The 23494-nt window shown below is 38.5% G+C and overlaps 1 protein-coding gene across 2 annotated transcripts in view; it reads right to left on the bottom strand.

Annotated features, from left to right (window-relative positions):
* The window catches only part of LOC126291933 (disheveled-associated activator of morphogenesis 1), a 1026745-nt gene that overhangs the window by 9278 nt on the left and 993973 nt on the right, over positions 1-23494 (bottom strand). For both annotated transcript variants that reach the window (XM_049985659.1, XM_049985658.1), the window contains one exon: positions 21898-22236. In XM_049985659.1, the coding sequence (XP_049841616.1) occupies positions 21898-22236 (339 nt within the window). The remainder of the gene's footprint in view (positions 1-21897; positions 22237-23494) is intronic.

The raw sequence follows: 23494 nt of genomic DNA, 5'->3' as shown, positions 1-23494 counted from the left end.
GGTGACAAGAATATACACCCAAAAGACTTCATGCAATTCTGCAAGGAGCAGTTCATGTCCATAATGACAGATAGTGTTAAGATAAAATTTGTAAAGAAATTACTTGATGGTGAGGCGCTTTTGTGGGCCAATCAGAATTGTTCCACGGAAATGTCCTTTGAAGATTTCGAAAAATGTTTTCTAACCAAATTTTGGTCTGAAACTGAGCAAGCTCGAATCAAAAGTGAATTCTTGAATGGTCCTAGTTACAGAGAATCTGATGGGTCAATGAAAGCCTATTGTGAGAAACAGTTGCAAAAATTAGTGCATCTGGATAAGCCATTTGATGAGCTAACTCAAATTGATGCACTAAAACGAAGACTTCCGAAAAGAGTACAATGGGGTTTAGTATATGGTACAGATGAGTCCATAGAACAATTCTTGAAATATGTGAACAAACTTGATAGAGCCTTTGAACAAAACAACAGATTTAACGACTTTGTAGGTTCATCACACAGAGGGTGGGAACCGAACCGTGGAAATAATAACAATAATAGTGAACGAAGAAACATTAACAACAACAGGGATAATTATAATAGCAATGACAGAAGAAATTTTGGTAGGAATGATCAGCACTTTAATTCAAACAGAGAATGGGGAAATCGAAACAGGTCCTGGGGTAATGACATGAGAGAAGGTAACCCGAGGCAGGGAAACGACAGACATAGGCCTTTAAACGACTAAATGCTCCACTGGGAGTCTGTCAGTTTGGGGCAAGGAATTTTCAAAATCAGGCTAATTTCACCCGGAACAGACAGCACTATAATCAGAGACCTAACCAGTATAGACAGTATGCTTATGATCGATCTGTAGATAGAGGTAATGAAAAAATTAAATTTGACAGGAAATTTTGGAATGTCATCAGAGAAAATACTAGAAACAACTGTAATAGGAACCAGGCTACCTTTGATGAAGTAGGCTTAGAAGATGATATAATTGCAAATTTATATAATCAAGACGAAGCACCTAATGGTGAAATGAAAGGTAAGGATAACTTTGATAATTTTGGATTGTACAAACTTATGTGTGGTGATGTTTTAGATGTAAGTTGTCATAATGATGTTCGTACTGAAGTTTCTGGAAAGTCTGATATTCATGTGGATGTGGTTGGTGAAGATGGTGTTGTGAGTAATGTTAGTGATACTAGTAGTGTTTGTAGTGTAAGCTCAAGCAATGATGATGATAATGTTGATGTTAAGGCTAATGGTGAGTATGTACTAGAAGATTTTGATGGTGAATTGGATGGAATAGTTTATGTTGAAGTTAAGGAGGATGTTATAAGCAATAGTGTTGAGAATAGTTGTGCCAGGAACTCTAACTACATTCCACATGAGAATCAGATTGTGCCAGTTCAGCTTAGTAATACATCAGGAGACAGGGGGGTTGATTGTGCTGATGCATCTGAGATTATTTTGAAATCTGTTTGGGACAAATTTAAAGATTACAGTGATGACAATGATGTTAATATCAAATTAAGGGAAATTTGTGAACCAGTTTCTGCTTTTAAGCCTAATGAAATCATCAAACGGGGGTACTAGTCAGGATGTGTGTGAGGTAAATAGTAATCCAGACATTCCAGTAAATTCCAGTAGACCTAGAAGTTTGAAGAAAGTATTGCCTAATAAAGAAAACCTAAATATGGAACAGAGGTATGATGAGATAGCAGAAGATCTTTTGTATGAAGAACAGGAAGAAAGGGAAAACACCACTATTGGTAGTCCATACATAAAAATTAAAGCTGCAGGTTGGGAAGGGTATTGTTTGATTGACACAGGGAGTCCAATTAGTGCCATTTCAAGCAAATTAAGAGATATAATTAAGCATGATCCTGACTTTGTTGAATTACCAGTTGTTGGAATAAAAATTAGAGGCATTACCGGCAAACTGAGCAAAATTGTTAATAGACAGGTGTTGTTGTCCTTCAGTATAAATGATGTACAGTTTACTCAAGGATGTCTTGTAATAAGTGACCTAAATGAGAATGTACTGTTGGGTATGGACTGGATATTAAAAGCTAATGCAGCATTTGATTGGGAAAAGAGTTTGTTTACCTTTATTGATCCTAAGACGAGAGTATGTTCCAGTACTGACATGTCGGTTCAAAACTGTGCTGATAAGGGTATTGAAGTTAGGGACGTTACATTTTCTAAAGACAGTGGTTATTGTGTAGAGGAAATTACTGAGGATTATGATGATGGAGAATATGGGGATATAGTACAAGAAAAATTACGGGAATCAGATAATTTGAACCAAGAACAGAAGGTAGAGTTAGAAAGATTATTGTGGAATTACTGTGATGTTTTTGATGATAGACCTGGCAGAGTAAAGAATTATCAATGTAAACTCAGATTAAAACCACATGAGCCATTCTTTATAAAACCTTATAGTGTACCCACTGCAAAGAGAAAAGATGTAGAAAAGGAACTTCAAAAGATGGAAGAGTAGGGCATCATTGAGAGAAGTAAGAGCCATCAGTGGTGAATTAAAAAAGTTTTTTGACATATACATTGGACCTTTCAAGATTCAGGACAATCCTCATCCGAATGCTTACCGTCTAGTCTACCCAAATTCTGGCAGACTGTTTGGCCTACGAAACGTGACCGAACTGAAATTGTATAAAAAAAATGTAAAAAAGTATTTTAGATAATAGATGTTTATAGACTTTTATATGTAATCTTACCAGGATATTTTTGTATACTTTGTTATGTTGTATTTATCTGATTCCACAGGGGAGCATACATTCTTTGTGTGCTAAGTGTTTGGCGAGCACTAGGTCCCCTAGCTATGCATTTGTCATACTTCATTTTCGTATTCTGGCATTGCATCTTACACTTATTCTGTGATCCTGTATAATCAATTTTCTCCACCTGTCAGTCTATTCTCTCTTAGCTTTAAGAAATTATTTAGAGTAAATTTTCTTGAGTAATTAGACTTTAGAGAATTCAAATTTCTGTGTCCTTAAAAACCGGTCCACAGACTATTAAATGCTTTTGCTAATGTTTAACTGGGTTTGACCACTGTATGCTGTATATTCATAGCGGACTGTGCTATTGCAGCCTGTGATAGCCTGCAGTGTATATGGAAACCATACGGACTGTGAAGATGAGACTGAAATACAGTGTGTGGCATTGAGGTATACCGACCTTTAAGGAAGAAGATCACCGACCTTCAAGAAAGAAGATCACCGGTCTTCAAGAAAGAAGACACCAAAGATATGTGTAAAACTTTTCTGTTTTGTAATGTAAGGACATCAACCCTTCCGTGTTTCACGTGGAAGTGCTGATGGGGGGGTTGTGTAACATTACAGGACATATTGGGACATATTGAAGTATTCGATACTGTAGACTTTTAGGGGATGTCGATACAGATATGCAAAATGTAAAGGGAAACTTTGGTGATGTTTAAATATTGTACTGTGTCAATATTAGGACATTTTGCACAGAAAGAACAAAAATAGAATTAATGTAAATATATATTAGTGTTAGTAACCTATTTTCATTCAATTTTGTAATTATATTTCATTTTGTAAAAGAAAGACTCACTGTTTGCTGTAGCTCTGATTAATTGTATAAATTATCAGTTTTGAGCTAAATTATTTCGTATAATATGGACAAGATACTTTTAAAAACTCACCAGCTAAGGAGAAAATCTGTAAATGAACGTTTAATGCACACTTCTGGAACTTTCTATTTAGAAATTCTATATTATGATCGCAAAAATACAAAAACTTGTGAAAACTGTTTCATAACCTAATTTCGAAAGACAATTTGTATCAAGAAATATTGCTAAAAAGATTTATTTACGTTATGAAACACGATTTAAATCATTTTACATATAAATAGTTGTTCTACATCACTCAAGAAATATCCAGAATCAAATGTCAAGATATTTCTGGAAACATCGGTACAAATCTGGTGAAGGTTATCCAGAAGCTGGTAGAAAAATGTTATAAAATCTATTTGGAAATTATGCTTGTAAGAATTTATATGTACTGATCCTTTTACTTACTTTAATCTGTACTAAAATTCTGTAATGTCTAATTTAGTTTTAAGTTGTGAATTGCTATCGTATTGTAAACAAAACATTGTCAAAGACTCTCATTGTTTGGAAAGATATTAATACACCTAGGAGTTGTCAGTGGCCAGTTCGGATATGCAGTGCGGTTAGCTCTGAGAGTCAGTTGTTGAGTCTGTGAAGTCTGTCAGTTCTGTTTGTAAATAAACGTCTGTAATGAAGAATTACTTGCTGTCTTCAATATGAACTCAAGACCTTTTGCACGAATGTTTTAATTTGGTATTGAGGAGCTGAAATGTTATAATTTGGTTGAGGAAGCTGGGATGTTATAATGTGAATCTAATTATTTTTATTTATCTAGCATAATGTTTAAACAGTTGAAAATGTTGATCTCTTGGTTTTTTTTTTAAAAAAAAGGTTGAAATAATTTTTGTCAGTGTCTGTGCAATGGTGTCAAAAATGTATTTTTCATTACACGATGAGCTGCTGCCTTTTTTATGGTAATCATCTTACAAACATTTAAAATATAAACTCTCATTGCACTATGGACAAAATAATGCAGGTGAAGATTTAAATGAAGGTAGGGGTTACAAGTAAAACAAAATTCAATCAAAACGAGGAATAGAAATAATGAATGCAATCAAATGGACGAAAATATAGGGTTATAAAATGTAGGAAATTAATTACACTTAAAAAATAAAATTAATTGAAATAACATGAACAACGTTTCCAAATGGTAAAGTGGAAAAAGAATTATGCAAAGAAAAGTGTGCAAATTAAAATATGATATGATAATTAAAATGTGATAAAGGAACAGAAATAAAAAATCAAATTTAAGCCATTTAATTCAATAAAAATATCAAAGCATTTGACAATTATCGAATTTGCAACCTTCTGTATGTGAGGCCAATACTCTATCCATTACGCTACACAACTATTTCTATGCATCAACACTTGAACATCACGTAAAATTCAGAAAATTTTTTCTTTTCATCGGTTACTCGCAAATGAGAGTCCAGGGAGAGTGAGAGTGTTTCTACACCTGATGAAGAACTTTGTCCAATAGCCTGACAATATCCAATGGTCTTTGTCTGTCTGCTACTCAAGGCCTCCTTTGTGCAGTGAATAGGAAACAATCCTAATCTATATTGTTATTACTCCATCGTTGTGTTTACTACATGTATTATAGGGAGAAACTGATCAGTTCAGTTTCTATCTTTCCATTAAGAAATCATTGCCCTGACTGTGCAAAAATGTATAGTTTCTTCATTACATGTGATTTAAGTGACTGAGTGTCACACAGTTTGCTCTTCATTGAAATGAACATTTGATTTTATCATTAGTTTGTTCCATGTTTCTGCATTCTGTCTATCATCGAGCTGGAAAAGCCTGGGTCAATGCAAATTGCTTCATTATAAACTAAATGTGTGACCAACATTCCTTTAATAGGTAACACTTTCCAAGAAACAGCAAACCTATTTCAGTCACATAAAGTGAAAATAGCTTAAATACATTCTACAATCAGAAATACACAGAATCACATGTAAAACTTATTCAAGCTACTACGTAGGTCTGACTGGCAATAATTTCTGTACTAGATATATGCTAAAAACACACACACACACACACACACACACACACACACACACACACACACACACACACACACACACACACTGTACACTCATTAACATAGATTAATATAGATCTTAAGACACTCCATATCTTGACCTTAATTTAGTGAACGAATTAAAAAAATTCACCAATCACAGTGACAAGGCTTTCTGAATCAGCACTTTTGTTTTGGGCAGATCATATTTCATTAGAGCCATGCAAAACAAATGGCTAAATCAGTGCACTAAACGATGACTCTTCACTACATTTCCAATAAAATTATTATTTTTATAGTTACTGATAGGTATTAATAGGTAACATAATTTATGAAATGTATGTACAGTAGTAGCAAGGAAAACAATCTATGGGATGTTGTAGCAAATCTTGCTTTGGCTCTTCATGGAGTTGACTCATCACACAATAATAGTATGTGTAAATGTAGCGTGTTTTTTTTATTTTTTATTTTTATTTATTTTTTTTTAAATTGTGTCACATTTTATGTTCAGTTTTGTCTACACTACCTTTTTGGACAACTATGTTTTCTTTGGAATGGTTATTCTTGGTGAAAAAAAAATCTGAAGGATCTGTAAAGTTAGTGAAATTCCTGCAGGTGATAGTGAATTTTAATACTTTCTTGCCTGTACAATATAATGTCTCACAGGCACTGTGCATAACACAGTGTCCCAGGTGGAATGGTCAGTATCCAGGGATATGACAGGAAGTACCGTTCAAAGCAAAAAAGTCTAGTAAACATGGGCTCTCAAATGGGTAGGCTAGCAGTTCAGGGAGGGGTGATAGCCTGAACTGCTACCTTCCCAAATTGCCAATTGGTCCCTCTGTCAGGTGTTCGGTAAATTTGACCTGAGGTGTGAACAATCACGTAAGGTGCACCCCCTTCTGGAGGGTGCCCCCAGTCAGAAGGAGCACACCTTCGGAGGTGCCAGCAATCGTGGGGGATTTTCTCGCAACGAGCCAATCGTCTCCAGTTGGTGGCTGCGAAACGTAAACGAAATGGAGCTAATGATTCAGAGACCCTCCCGGCTGCACCATGGTTCTTCACAGTTTCACATACTGAAGACGCTCAGTCCTCTACTATGATAAATCCGTTCATTATTCAGAAAGGTGTCGATGAAATTGCTGCCCTGTGAAAACCTGCACTGGTTTGTGCAATGGCACTTTGCTTTCAAAGATTACTTCTGATTCTCAAGCACGACAATTCCTCGCAACTTCGATCCTCCATGGCTATCCTCTCCATGCCAAGGCCCGTAGAATTCCGAATTCTTCCCGTGTTGTTATTTACACTGGGCTGCTCGACGTCTGACTGAGGCGGAAAACCGAACGTACCTCTCCGATCAGGGTGTCACTGCCGTCCATTGGATGATGAAGAATGTAGATACCTCCTTAGTGCCCACACACACTCTCTTTCTCACTTTTACTAGAGTGGTTCTTCTGACAAACATTGAATATATCACAGCCAGGTCGAACTCGATGTGCTGCTACTAGTGTCACTGTTATGACCACACTCGAGAGTCCTGCCACACCCTGCCAAATCTGTAATTTGTGTCGGGGATGCTCACGAGGACGACTATCCGCCTCCGCCTCCCCGCTGCTTTGACTACGATGGCAAACATGCCACCTCCTCCTGTGACTGTCCCACGTATCTCGACAAGCGAGCTGTCCGAGAGACCCGGGTGAAGAAAAAGTGCCTTACCTGGTTGCTCACAAGTTGTCAGCTAGGGAAACCATGTGTTCTACCATTTGACACCTACAGTATTGTTCTTGCTACATCTCGCTCCATGGAGGTTGTGGCCACACGCGTGTCACCTCAAATTTAGCACTGGTTGTGAAATCGCACAGCATCTTGGTTGCGTCCCTGTCTCCTCCTCCGGCTATGGAAAACGCCACCAAACTTTTCCCTCACAGGGTGAAGTCATCAGCTACACAACTGGCAGCCTGGAAAGGACAGAAGGAATACTCCCATGAAGACTTCCTACGTCCGAGTCTCACTCTGCCAATCGGAAAGGCTTGCAGAAGTTGAATAAAGTCAAACAGTATTATCCTTCGCTGACTCAAAGATCCTCTTTGACAGTGTCACCACGTGATACCCTCACCTGGCAGACATTTGTGTCACCGGTGCACGACACCCACCTTTTTTCCGTCCCGGACTAAGCTGGCCGACAGGAGGAGAATGCTAACACTTACGTCAACCTCGTGGAGTGGAATCCTTCTCTCTCTGTGTCCTGTAGCAGTGAGTCTTTGAAAGCTGGCACTCGGCAGCTGCCGAGGTGATACCCCTTCATTTTTTATTCTCCGTGACCCTCCCTCAATGGAACGTTCGTTGCCTTCGATTCGACAAAGAGGACTCGAGGCTGCTTTTAGAATCACAGCGACCACTTGTTCTCTGCCTTCAGGAAACAAAACTGCATCCTCCCGACTGCTTTGAGCTTTCACATTTTTTCCCTGTCTGTTTTGAAGCCGGCATTCTATCTCGTGGGGGAGTTGTGCTGCTCGTACGAGATGACGTTCGTAATTGACCCATCTCCCTGACGACGTGCCTTCGAGCTGTTGCAGTTTGCCTTTTCCTTCCTCACTTGGCCTTTTCCCTTTCTACCATTCACATCTCTCCATCATTCAATGTCACCGGTGAAGACTTCCTCCAGCTTATTAGGCAGCTACCTCATCCCTTTCTGCTGCTTGGTGACTTCAATGCACACAGTATCCTATGGGATTCTCGTAGAACCTGTCCAAGAGGTGCCTTTTTGTCTGACCTTCACGATCAACTTAGTCCCTCTGCCTCGACGCAGAAGCACCCACTTTCCTTTCAGAATCCACACACACCTATTTTGATTTGGACCTATCCTTCTGCATGCCCAGCTTGCTCGACACCTCGAGTGGTCCCTTCTCTCCAACACAAACTCAAGAGACTATTTCCTGTGTGCTATCCGTTTGGGACTCTTACCCCAACTACACTCACACCCAAATGACAGGTTACTGTGGCAGATTGGAGACTTTACTCCTTTCTGGCGACCTTCGACAAACGACATTTCCCCAGTTGTGATGCCCAGTTGCAATATCTTACAAATGGTATCCTTACTGCCGCAGAACATTCCGTTCCTCACACTTCCACTTTACCATGTTGTGTCCCAGTCCCGTGGTGGACTGAGGCATGCCACTGTGCATTTTGCTTGTAGAGCTGTGACCTCCACGTTTTTAACAGTCATCCTACGATGGGAAACTGTATTCATTATACACAGATGCATGCACAGTGTCGTCGTGTTCTTCGGGACAGCAAAAGAGCTAGCTGGATTTCATTCAGTAGTTCTTTAAATTGTTCCACTCCCTCTTCTGTTGTGAGGACCAATCTAGTAAGGGTCTCTAGGACCAAGATCCATTCCCCAATTTCCAACCTGACAATAGCAGACGATATCATTGTGGGCCTTATTGCTAACTCCAGCATCTTAGATTGGCATTTTGCGGAGACCTCCCACTGTCACTCTGCCTTCCTACATGGGAAACAAGTGGAGTAGGCTTGGGCAATACCCTTTTCTTCTCCGAATCGTGAGTGCTACAATGCTGCTTTCAGTATGAGGGAGCTAGATCGTGCTCTCACTTTATCCTGATCCTCCACCCCAGGGCCAGATGCTGTTAACAGTCAATGTTGCAGCACCTTTCTCATGCAGGCAAGCATTTTCTACTTAATACGTACAACCGCATCTGGCCAGAGGGCACATTTCCAAGACAGAGGCACGAAGCCACTGTCGTACCCATACCTAAGCCCGTTACGGACACACACATTCCTTCTAGCTACCACCTCATTTCTCTCACCAGCTGTGTTTCAAAGGTGATGGAACATATGATGGCTCGAATCTCACACTTTACTAACCACTGCACAGTGTGGATTTTGAGCACACACTTCTGCAGTTACCCACCTCGCCACTTTGTCCACCCATGTCATGTATGGTTTTCTGTGGAAATCTCAGACTCCACCTGTGTTGTTCAATTTGGAGAAAGCCTAAGACACCTGCTGGAGGACTGGTATCCCCTGTTCTCTCTACATGTGGGGCTTTCATGACCGCCTGCTCTGCTTCCTTCAGAAATGTTTCAAGGTACGTGTGGGTTCTGCCTTGTTGGACACCTTTATCAAGGGATACGGTGTGCTTTAGGGTTCCGTCCTGAGCGTCATCATCTTTGCTATTGCCATTAATTCTATAATGGCCTGTCTCTTGCAGAGCATCTCCGGCTCCCTTTTCATTGATGATTTTGCCATCTACTGCAGTTCTCCAAAGACCTGTCTCATTGAGTGGCGTCTTCAGTGATGTCTCGATTGTCTTTACTCGGGGAGTATTGACAATTGCTTTTGTTTTTCCACTGACAAAATCGTTTGTATGAATTTCTGGTGGCGCAATTGCTTTCTTCCACTGTCTTTACATCTTGGGCCCATTTGTTGAAACTACAAAATTCCTGGTGCTCGTGCTCTATAGGAAACTTTCTTGGTCCTCCCACATGTCTTACCTGTCAGGCCGCTGTACACAGTCCCTCGGTGTCCTAAATGCCCTCAGTGGTACTTCCTGGAGAGCAGATCAAACCACCCTCCTCCATTTGTTCTGGTCCCTTGTCTGTTTGAAACAAGACTATGGTTGTTTCATGTATGCATCTTCGCGTCCATCCCCTCTTATGCCGTCTCAATACTATCCACCACTATGGCATCCGTTAAGCCAGTGGCACCTTTTACAGTAGCCCAGTTGAGAGTCTGTATGCAGAAGTGGTGAACTACCACTGTCCTACCACCATGACCTCCTTCTCAGCAGACATTCATGCCATTTGTATGCCATGTGTGGCCACCCATCCTATGTTTCTCTGTTACCTCCTGTGGAGTTCGGTATCGGCTCTTGTTCTGGCAGCTTAACTTCACACTACCTGCAACTTTCACGGTGGGTGTAAACCCTTCACCACCTTGACTTCATGCAGCAGCCCTGGTTCACACTGGCCTTCATTTGCTTCTTAAGGACAGTACTCCATCCTCACTGTATCGCTGTAAGTTTCACAATCTTTGCAATAGTACCTTTGTGTACACTGACAGTTTTTGTTCTGACGGTGGTATCAGGTGTGGCTTCGTCACGGCACCGACATTTTACGGTATCAGCTTCCGGAACATTTCTCAGTATTTACAGCAGAGCTCTTCGCCCTGTATCAGACCACGCAGTCCATCTGGAGAGACAGACTTTTCAAACGCGTCATCTGCTCAGACTCCCTCAGTGCCCTTCAAAGCCTTTGTGTGCCGTACACGATCCATCCCCCTAGTGCAACAGCTCTAGGAAAGCTGGCACGTCACTCTGACAGGAAACGAAGGCACTGAGGCTGCTGCCGAGACTGTAGTCTTCGTACCTCAGCCCGCTAATTCTTATATTCCCTCCGATGATCTCTGTGTTGCCGCCTGTCAGCAGGTGAGGTCACTTTGCCATCACCACTGGTACTCCTTTTACGGGAATAAGCTCCGGGTTTTTAAGCATCTCCTGGCAGCTTGGATGACCACCTCTTGACCCTATCCTTGTGAGTTCATTTTCGCTAGGTTGTGTATCAGGCACTGTCTTTTTAGCCATCGCCATTTGTTAAGTGGTGCTCCCACACCACTTTGTATTCACTGCACTCAGCTTCTGATGGTCGGCCACTTCCTGATGGAATACCCTTTTTGTAACCGCTTACATTCTCGTTTGTTTTTGCCGTCTGTTATTGGCCATTTTAGCGAACGACATTTGGGCTGTCGACCATGTTTACTTTCTATACATTGTAACAATATTGCGAAGGCCATTTAATTTTTAGTTCATGACCTCAATTTCTTTATGGTGTATTTTATAGACCTTTCTCCCTGTCCTTGATTTTAGCCGTATACCGTGATAGCATTACGGAAATGTTTAGCAAACTGAAGTGGCATACTCTGCAAGAGAGGCATTCTGCATCGCGGTGTAGCTTGCTCGCTAGGTTTCAAGAGGGTGCGTTTCTGGATGAGGTATCGAATATATTGCTTTCCCCTACTTATACCTCCCGAGGAGATCACGAATGTAAGATTAGAGAGATTCGAGCGCGCACGGAGGCTTTCAGACAGTCGTTCTTCCCGCGAACCATAAGCGACTGGAACAGAAAAGGGAGGTAATGACAGTGGCATGTAAAGTGCCCTCCGCCACACACCGTTGGGTGGCTTGCAGAGTATAGATATAAATGTAGATTGTGATTAATGTGTATTCGTTTTTAATTCCTCTCTTTGTCGTGTTCTACAGCTGTGACGCGAGCACATACGACCCTAGTGTATATAATAATTGATAATTTTTACATTTTGGACCATCTGACCACAGCTGAATGAAACACAATTTTCATGCCATACGAATTTCACCTGTATTCTCTGCAAGTCATCTTCAGTGGCCTGGAATACATACATATTTTTACTATGTAGTTTTACATTTTGGTGCAATGTACCTATAGGTCATAAACAGTTCTGGTGGTTGGTTTATGCTATGATGTAGATATATTTTAAATTCTAGTTACAGGTTGCGTGAAGGATTATCTACATATTACATTTCTGTTCTTATAATTACCACTTGTGGCTTTTTTCCACATTTCACAGCACTAGGAATTTAACACCTGTTTTGAGCAATGTTTTGGTTTGTGTTGCCAACTTTTAAATGTTATTGCCGAAGATTGAATGTTCTTGCCAACATTCGAGTGTGATTTTTGAAGTATATGTGATCTGATTGTGTATCCGTGTGTGTGTGTGTGTGTGTGTGTGTGTGTGTGTGTGTGTGTGTGTGTGTCTCCAGAAGGCAAAGGGAGAGGGAATTTTTTCTTATTTGTGAGGGACAATTTTTATCTAATCATTTCTTTTATTAAGTGTTCTAGGGAGCCTGTACTGATGTACGTTTGCTCATTTATCATGTTTGTTTTCATCAATGGCTTTCTGAATGTGGAAGTTTTCTTGCATTTTTATAAGATTAGTCCCATTATTTTAATTTCTTGTTCCATGTTTAGGGATGGTGGTGGTAATTGTGTTTTAAATGTTCTGTAAATGTGGAATGGTTTGTTTTGTACTTCCAACACCTGTTATGTTCTTTGTACCATGTTTTAAAATTCCTGCATCACAACTTATACAGTCATGTTTATTCAGGGTGATTCACAAAGATATGCAAATATTTTAATGTGTTATTCTACAACTAAAACAAAAGAAAAAAGCTCATATAAACATAGGACCACAAATGTTTAGTTATGGAATTATGGCTAAAACAAGATTTTGCCTGAAATTTAGCAACTTCACTAATATTACGCCATTGCAAAACTGAATAAGGTTAAAGTATAATACGATTTTCATTTATTTTGTTGTTATTTGTCTGGTGAATCTAATAAAACATGTCCCAGACTCCAACATGGTGCTGTAGTTTCCCAGAACACCCAGAGAACCAAAGATTATTATACAAGTATTTTTTGTTTACTTTCCATTAAGAATGTAGAAACATTTATGTTTAACATTAAACATTTATGTCTAACCTTGAGACTAGTTAGTTTCCTGTATTGTTCAGTGAAAGATTATAACAATAACAGTGTATTTAAGTGAAACCACATAGTAACTGTTGTAGCTTGTAGATTATTTGTGAAATAGGGAGCCTTTCAAATTTACGACAGGAATACTCCAACATGATTTTCATTTATGGCAAATGTGATGGTAATGTTACAGCTGCAATTAACAAATATTCAGTATGTCAACCAACTCAGAGGATTCCAAATGCGTGAATCATTAGTGGAGTATTTCAAATGTTACAAGGGACAGGTTCTCTACCTAGTGTTCATAATCAGTATGAGCATTCAGTATGTGAAGACAATGAGGAGGATATTATGGGCACTGTTCAACATATCCTGCATACCAGTACACAACGTATCTCTCAGTGATAAGGCGTTTCACAATCTAAGATATGGCGTAAACTGAAGTACAATAATCTGTTTCCTCACCATACTGATGAGGCACAGTTTACTTGAAATAGTATAAATAATTTACATAACGAGCATGTATGGTCTGATGCAAACTCACTTGCAACAGTGTAACATAATTTCCAAGAGCGATTTAGCATAAATGTGTGGTGTAGTATGATCAACACATATTTTATTGGACCATTCATTTTCCCAGGATGTCTAACTGGCAAGATGTACTTACAGTTCCTTGAAGTGAGAAATGCCCCACTTGCTCGAAGATGTTCCACTTGCTATGTGATTGCAAATGTATTTTCAACATGACGGCACTCCTTCACATTTCATCAATGCTGTTACTACACATTTAAATGAACATTTCCCCCAGAAATGTATTGGTCGTGGTGCTACACGTCTGTGGCCACCCAGATCGCTCAATTTAACACCAATGGATTTTTGTGTATGGGAATGGAAGAAAGACATTTTATGAGGTCAAAGTCAATACAAGTGAGGCATTACTTGCTCGCATTATGAATGCAATAGACGAAATTAAGAACAACCCTGTGAAACTTATACGAGCAACAAAATCTATTCATGGACATTTATTGTGAATGTGCTGTGAATTTGTATGTTCACTGTACAATTTCCTTAACGCTGAGCTTTGATTTTCTGGTTCAACATGAATTCTTGTGTGCTATGGTATTAATGAAGAGTAGATTATCTGATACAACAATAAGCAAATAGGAAATATCATTCTGGTTGAATGTAGACTGGTGTTACTAGTGGATTGGCAGGTACAATATTACAGTTAACGTTATTACCATCTTTTTCCAAAATTAAATTCTCAACAACTTCTGTTGAAAACTTTGTGCAATTGTTTGGAATTTAAAAAACAAATTGGGCAAAGTAGTTAATAAATTAAAAATTTTATGAAAACACGTCTTTGCTTCTGTGGATGTTCTGGGAAACTACTGCAGATACACGTCTGGGACATGTTTTATTAAACAACAAAATAAATGAAAATTGTGCTTTACTTTAACCTTGTACAGTTTTGTGATGGCTTCATAATAGCGAACTTGCTAAATTTCATGCAAAATCTTTTATTATCCATAACTAAACATTTGTGGACCTATGTTTATATGGACTTCTTTCTTTAGTTATACTTGTAGAATTACATATTAAAATATTTGCATACATCTTCGAGAATCGCCCTCTATATTCCTGATGATTGGAATTTATCCCTCTTGGTAGTTGGTTGGTTTGGATATGATTGGAGGGTTTGCCCGATCTTACATGCTATCTGGAGGCCTTGTCTCTTTAGGTGGTTTGCAACTCAGTGTATTGATTTCTGTTTGTAAGTCATTGTGTACCATCTGGTTCTTTTCTATGTAATGTTGTCATTATGTGTGCTTGTTGATTGTGTTTGTAAGTTTGTAGCCAGTGAGTTATCTTGTATTCTAGAAGTGTTTTGTTTGTTTTGTATATGTGTTTTTATTTTTTTGATTGAGCCTACTACATGTGTGTCGTACCCATTGTCCCTGGCTATTTGTATTATTGTGCTCATTTCTTTATCATAGTTTCTCTTGTTGAGTGGGATCCTGTTTAATCTATGTAACATATGTCTTAGTGCTGCAAGCTTCTGGTTGTGGGGATGATTAGATGTGGAATGCATTATTGTCTTTGAGGCTGTTGGCAAACATACATGTTTAGAAAACCATTTACTTTCTTTATTGTTATGTCAAGAGTTTTTTTTCTTTTTCAAATGTGAATTTTATATTCTGATGTGCTTTGTTGATTTCTGAGTGGATTTCATCTATTTTTTCACATGGCTCATCTACCAGACAAATAATGTCATCCACTAGTCTGTACCAATATATGATTTTGAAACTTTCATTAGTGGTTATCTTTTCAAATATCAGATTTTCTAAATGACATGAAAATGTTTGCTAATGTTCCTGATATTGGGCATCCTATGGGCAGTCCATCCCTTTGTAGATAATATTCATTCGAACTGAAAGTAGTTTTGTTCAGTTGTCAATGTGAGCATATTTGTTATTTCTTTTTTTGCTTCTGTGGTGATGTTGCTGTAGGATGTGAGATTTCGTTCTATTATTTCTATTGTTTCTGTGGGAGGGATGGAGGTATAAAATTTTTTTGTCAAATGACATCAGTGATGCTGTGTGTGGTATCTGTACGTTTTGGGTGTGTTCTATTAGGTTTCCTGTGTTTATCACTGTTCTGTTGTTTTCTGTTTTATAGTGTTTTGTAATTAACTTTTGGAGATGTTTGACTATGTGGTATGTTGGGGCTTTCTTGGCATGGTGTACCAGCTTTGTGTACCTTTTGTTGGCTGCAGTGTGTTGGTGCTTGTGGGTTTTTCTATGCTATGTAGTGTTTCTGTTTGTCTGTGCATGTGCGTTCAATGTTTGTTTCAGGTTTGCCTGGAGTCGTATAGCTGGATCTGACTTCAGTTCCTATATGGTGTTGGTATTTATGTGTTCCTTGGTTTTTATGGTGCATTGCTCTTTGCCCATGGGTACTGTTACATTTCCCTTGTCTGCTCTTGCTATTAGTATGTTGTTGTTTATGAAGTTTAGTTTTAACCTTTTCATGGTAGCTGTTCCTGTTTCATTGTTCTTACTGTATGTTTGCTGTGTTTATTTTATTATGCCTTTTATTTCTTTCCTACTAGTTCTCTTGTCACTCCTATGTTTATTTCACAATTATTTTGTTGTTCTTCACATGCAAGGATGTGTTCGGCTTCTACTTTGAGATTTTCTATGTATTGTTTACTTTTCTGTTGGTACAGTGTTTCAACCCTTTTTCCAAGATCATTTTTTTCTTTTTTGTGTAGTTCTGTCTCTGATAGATTAACTAAACATGAGTAGTATGTGTATTGGTGCTCTTGTGATTTCACATTTAAAATGTAAATATATTTTTTTGTCTTTTTTATTGGTAGTTTCATTATTTTCTGTTTATGCTTGTTTTGTAAATGTTTCACTGCTGTGTATGTGTTGTGTTCAGTTTTTTTCTTTTAGTGCGATGAGAACTATGGGATTTCCTACATTTTGTAACAATTCTAGATGAGTCTCAGAGCATCATGTTTAGGTATGGTACTATTTTTTCGACTATAGCATCTTAATTTCACTTAGCAACCAACATCATTCTGCAATTGTTTTTTACTTCTGTGCCAATGTAGAAATGTTCTTAACTTTTACATTAATATAACTTGGAATTAAATCATTTATTTTGCATGCTTTGTTGAATTTTATATGTTGTATCATCTTATGAAGTCTCAGATGTATTTTCTTGCACCTTTTGTACATGTTTAAACTATTTAGTTTTACATTTTGGGGCAATGTACCTATAGGTTATAAACAGTTCTGGTGGTTGGTTTTTGCTATGATACTGAAATATTTTAAATTCTACTTACAGGTTGCATGGATGATTTTCTACATATTACATTTCTATTCCCTCTTTATATATACCAAACGGGAAAGTGCTGGTAGATAGAAAAAAAACAAAAAAAAAAACCACAGACACCAAATTTCAAGCTTCCGCAACCAACGGTTGCTTCGTCAGGAAAGAGGGAAGGAGAGGGAAAGACGAAAGGATGTGGGTATTAAGGGAGAGGGTAAGGAGTCATTCCAATCCCGGGAGTGGAAAGACTTATCTTAGGGCGAAAAAAGGACAGATATACACTCGCCTGCGTATGCAGACTGCATTACAACCTTGATATGCAGACTGCATTACAACCTTGATAAGCAGACTGCATTACAGCCTTGATATGCAGACTGCATTACAGCCTTGATATGCAGACAGCATTACAACTTTGACATTCATGTTTATACATTCCTGATCGTTGAAATTTATCCCTCTTGGTAGTTGGTTGGCTTAGGTGTGATTGGAGGGTTTGCCCAGTCTTATATGCTATTCAGAAGCCTGTCTCTTAAGGATGTTTGGAACTCCATGTGATAATTTGTGTGTAAGTGATAGTCTACCATCTGGTTCTGTTCTGTGTTATGTTTTCATTATGTGTGTTTGTTGAGTGTGTTTGTAAGTTTGCAGATTGAGTTATCTTGTATTCTGAAAGCGTTGTGTTTGTTTTGTATCCTCATAAAGATGCCTCTGAAGACGCCTTGCAGAAAATAAAGGCAAAATGCGTCTGGCATGAAAACTGGGTTTCATTTAATTGTACTCAAACGGTCCCTAAAGTAAAAATTATCAATATACCGTAATACTCCTCAGTTTTGTGTAAGACAGGAGTACAAAAGTTGAAGATAGTAAACAAAACTACACTCGGAAGGAATCACATATATACCACCTTCTGTGAATGCAGGTCATCCTCCACAGATCCCAGAACAGCTGCCGTCTTGTCCATAGGAAAGAAGAATCTTTTTTATGCTTTTTCACTATTCTCACAGTTTTTGAAGAAATATTTCCCAAGTACATTAGAGAGGCCATAGATTTTACATTTCTTTCTTCTTGCCCTTCTTTTGGTTGATTTAACTTATTAATTTTTATACCTATTCTTATGGAATTTTTCCTACAAGTGTACCAGTTCATTCTATAGGCTGTCAGTGTGACATACATAGACCTATGTAGTAACGTTTTAAGTACACTTACAGTTTGCAAAGGATGGTGGCAGCAGAATGCCTCAAAGTGTACATCATTGTGGGTGGTATTATGGTAAACACTATGTCCTAAAAGTGTGAACAGCACATCGGTAATTTAGCAGATTTTGTTAGAAGGACAAAAACTTTGATATAATTGTCTGCCTTAATGTTGTTTCCCTAATCACCAAAAGTGCCTGTTGTCAACACTTTGTCATTGATTAATAGCAAGTTTGCAGATGATGCGTTGGCAAGCAAGCCCTAAGCTCCATTTTTTATTTGATAAATCATATTTTGAACAGAATGATGGTGTCACTATGGGCAGTCATCTCTCACCAATGTCAGGTAATTTATTTGTGGAAGTTTTGAAGGGGAGGTGAAGTGGGGGGGGGGGGGGGGGGGGGAGGAGAAAACACTCAACACTGTAGTTTTAAAAACCGACGTGTTCTGGAGATATCGTCAGTGACACATTCATAGTTTGACCCCATGGTGAGTCCAAATTCCGTTCATGAAAATATCAAATTTACACTGGAACAAACAAGAAATGAATGGCTGCTACTGTTTCTGGATGTAAGGAGATGGTTTTTTCTGACATTGCGTTTACAGTAAGCCCACACACATACTGATTTATACGTGCAGGTGTCTAGCTGTCACCATCCTTTGCAAACTATGAGTGTACTTAGAACTTCAGTACGTAGGGGTCATATAGCCTATAGAGTGAGCATGCAGCACACTTGGAAGAAATGTTCCATGGGAATGGACATACAAGGCATCAAATTGAAAGAGCTCTGCAAGCAAAAATTCCAGACCAATCACAAGAAAAGCAAGAAGATAGATATGTAAAAACTACAGCCTTTCTATTGTGTGTGGGAAATATTTCTTCAAACATTGCAAGAATAATGCAGCAGCATGAAAGATATAATCTTCCTTCCACTGGCCCAGGCCACTGCCCTTCTGGGATTTATGAAGGCTGATACGTTTTAATGAGAGGCATGTATATATGAAATTCTTTGTATGGTGAAAGGTACAGGGGGCAAACAATACGCACTGGGGCAATAAAAATACACACACACTCCTGCCTCTTACAGCCCCATAAGTTGGTCAGCGGAAATACAATGTTCAGCAACTCATTCTACTGGGATTAGGTGGTCAAGGAAGCTGTGGAAATTCAGTCACCACATAACCTGCTCAACCGAGATGAGGGTTTCCAGCCTCATGAATTATGGAAACCCCATTTAAAGTCTATGCTCTCAAAGGAAGTATCGTTCTGTCTCTTCACTGCCAGGCATTTCAACATATGCCATCCATAATAATCAACCAAATATTTCATAAGCACTGTGCATTAGCTGCCTCTGCTCTTGCTTTGTTTTACCAATAGAGATGTAAAGTTTTATCTGTGACTGATGGCCATGTTACTAATGTGCAGTTGCTTTGCAATATTGTGTAAAGCAATTTAAAAATACTGCAAGCGACTCATCTTGGAATAGTTGCAGGGTTGTCAGCTGAAATACTGTAATGAGAATTAATAGTGTACTGGAAGCACACCCAAAAGATGGATTATTCAATCCACCTGGAAAATTTCATCAAACACATATATGCTAGTGTGTTTATAGGCTGTGGAATGGTATTCAGCATGCCTTCCACCAGTGTGATGGAATTAAACTTCAGGTGCTGTACAGAGTGTTTGGTATATTGCCAGTCTGTGGAAAACATAGTTGAGTGACTTTCATGATTTGTGTTTGATGACATTCCTACTCTCTCTAATAGTGTAGACCCCATGCATTTTATTTGTAATACACCACATGTAAGGTTGAGGCACGCTGTCAATTATTGTAACAGAGAAGATCAGAAACCACTAACATCACATTTTATTATTAATTGTGGGCACTTACAAAATGTCAGAAACATCATCAATCTTTGTTAAAAGGGAAAAAAGGACATTTTATTTCTGTTACTATACTCTGTTCATCATAAGAATAAACATGATGTAAACATTACACCATGTATTCTTCCGTGTTTGCTTCAATCTCACTGGATTTCGTTTCACATGGAGCGGAAGCCACATCGTGACCAGTAGAATCAAGTACAATTATAAGGATACATTTTATGCTGTGTTAAATGCACGTAGACTGAGGAATAAAGTGCAGGACAATAGCTTTACCAGTGCATTAAACTTGGACAGCACTGGCTACCCAGTGGTCCAACTAGCCTTGCTCAGACATAAAACGAGATGGGCAAAGAAACAATATAGCTTTGAATGTCATTTAATTTTTAAAGAGAATGAAATAATATTTGGCAAAACTCCAGCACTACTGTGCACTTCTTAGGCGACCAGAGAGAAAGCATAAAATGCTCTCATTCTCACCTGACACAGTGTTCTAATTACAAACAAGAGTAATGAAAATTCTGAACTTAAATACAGAGGAATTTTTCTGAGCGAGCTTTGTGTGCTGCAAAAGCATACTGCAGGGATGTGACTGTACTGTTGAATACTGAAGCCACTGAAGGTATTAATTACAGTCAGTCATCTGGTAATCTCCTAGTTCCTTCCTTATCTGAATCCCAGAAATACATTTCAGTACTGAAACTGTCATCAGCTACATTGATAACGAGTCGATCAACAGCAGAATCCACAAAGCCATCCATGCACTGCATTGTCTCCGCCTCTTTTATGGCATGCTGTTCTATATACTGCCAGTCTTTGGCAGTGACATGTGAAAAAGATGTGTGCATTAGTTTCAGTATGTCAGGCAGCTTAACAGTCTTGTTATTTCTCAGGCCAAGCCCCTTAACTTGAGTCCAGATCAGATCTGTTGGGTTCATATGGTAATTGGTTGTAAAAATGCATTTATTTGTGTATTCCTTGATGTGGTGAAAATGATTGTTTTCCTTGTTTCTACGACACACTTCTACATCTGTGATATAAAACAATTTAAAAGTTAAATTGTTATTTTTTCTTAAATTAGGCAACCTTTATTAACAGTCTTTCATAAAATATTTTTAATTAATTTATAGTTGGAATGAAAACAAGAATTTTGCATGCAGTATGTAATTAAAAACAAGATGATGTTCATTACTCATAAAAATAATGATGAATTTTACAATTACAAGATTTAGGTGTGTCAAATTGCACAAGTAAAAGAAATTAATTTGGGCAAAGCTTGAACCATCAAACCATTTACTGCAATAAGTTACCAAGCTATTATGCCACTGATACCGCTATATGCGAATATGCACTTAAGTCTCAACTGTACCTGACACTGTTGCTCAGAAAACTTCAAAGCCGATCATCTCCATAAATTTATGTTAAGCATTAAGAACAACCTATTTCTCGGCACTTTTTTACAGTGTTCCAAAGGTGTGGTTCCCTACAAAACAGGAAGCAGCCTCAGCCATTTTCATACTGCGTATTAACAGTAAGAAAATCAGAGCACAACAGTGCAGAGGCCAAAATAAAAACTATGTAACTAAAGTGTGATTCAGGAAAATGTTGATGGCTGCTAATACATTTGAACATCTTAAAGTTTCATTTAAGGTAACTTGGTATTAATATATCCAAAAAAAAATGTAGGACCTACTTCCAAGAGAGCATAATAACACTGTGTGTGTGTGTTGGTGTGTGCACCATCATCTCCCTTCTTGTGTCATATCAAAATGTGGGCAAACTTACCTACTGGCCAAGGCGCATGTTACCACCGACAGCGGTCACAACTCTCTCTCGACCACCGTCCACAGACGATCCGGGAGGCGATCCGTTCATTCGAGCCTTGCGGCTGCGCTTAAATTTGGCAACATCGTCACTAAAGACATCTCCAGTCCGTAGGGCTGATATCAGATCGTCAAACTCCCCCTTGGCTGCTGAATCACTCTCACGGCGCCGCAGACCTATGGCAATCCGGCCATCAGGGCCGGGCACAGTGCCATTGTTCAGGCCATTACGGAGTGAAGAACCTACTCGAGCTAGGATGCTTTCCCGAGAGCTCTTGCGTTCTATTGTGCGCTTTTTCAACTGAAATAGAAAGTACAACATTGTTAAAATAGGAGTTTTGCACTTCTGTCTCTTCTTAAAAAGGAAGCTAATGAAATGAAACATGTAAATATTTTTTTTATCTTTGATTGACAATTGTAGGCACATGGCTGCACATATGGGAGCATTTATGCTGTAGTGGCTCATATCTGTAGTTGAATGCATTACTTGCAGTGGCGTGGAGGAAAAACTGTGCTCTCAGCATCATATGACAACAGAGACTTGTTTTTGATCGAAAAATGTTGTTTGGTATGGAGAAAGAACATCATACACACCACAATTTCTTTCACTGTTCCTATTAACAGCTCAGAAATTATCCAGAGAGCATTTTCAGAAAGTTGCCAATGGCACATAAAACTTTCAATATTTTAAGTATTGGTTTACCAGGTATAGTCAATCAGTTGTAATTTCAGCCAAATATTCTCAGTACAGTTTCTGTGGAAGAGAATTTTGTACTTGCTCTGAGATGGTAATTCCTCAGTTTTGATCTACATTTAACTAATGCAGTACATCTGCCAAATGTATATCTTCTACTGCTAATTTACTGAATAAAAAATCAAATTAGGTCAAACAATAATATTAATTACAACAAATATTACACTAAATATTATACAAACTAATTGCTGCAATTTCTGCATGCATCTGGTCTCAATAGGTTTGTTTTCAAAAACTAATGAAATAAGTACCAGCTCAATATTGTCACACAGTTCTTCCTTGAATCAATTTTTGAAGAATAGAAGAAAGATTAATCTCTGCGTAGGGTGCCAGAGAAACTGTGTAATGAGGAACAATCCAGTTGACTAAGACACATTAGAGGGAACATGAAGTAGCCAACTAGGGATGGGCAAACTCGTTCATCTTTGGGAACTAGTTCCCTGGTGATCGCTCTTTTCTGGGAACTGCCCATTTGTGCTTGGTATATGGTTCTTATGAAAAATTTAAATTAGTAGCATAGGGACTGAAGATGGAAGGTGCCAAGAGGGGGCACTTGCCTCCCCCCTGGAGTACGAAGTTTTTATTCATAACAGAATTCTCACTCACTTGTAATTTTTGTGATTCCGTAAAACCTCTCGTTTAGCCAACTACAGTATTATGTGGCTGGTTGCTGTGAAATAATATAAGGTGGCTCATGAAAAACTGGCACCAAGTACAGACTACTTGCCAATTACGCATGATTTATTGACCATTATGAGAAGAATAGATGAACATGTAATAATTAGGCAGTGAAGAAATAACAAAT

The sequence above is a fragment of the Schistocerca gregaria genome, chromosome 9, assembly GCF_023897955.1.
Source record: "Schistocerca gregaria isolate iqSchGreg1 chromosome 9, iqSchGreg1.2, whole genome shotgun sequence".
Lineage (NCBI taxonomy): Eukaryota > Metazoa > Arthropoda > Insecta > Orthoptera > Acrididae > Schistocerca > Schistocerca gregaria.
The sequence above is the reverse complement of the archived record's forward strand: the minus strand, read 5'-3'. Positions and strand labels throughout refer to the sequence as shown.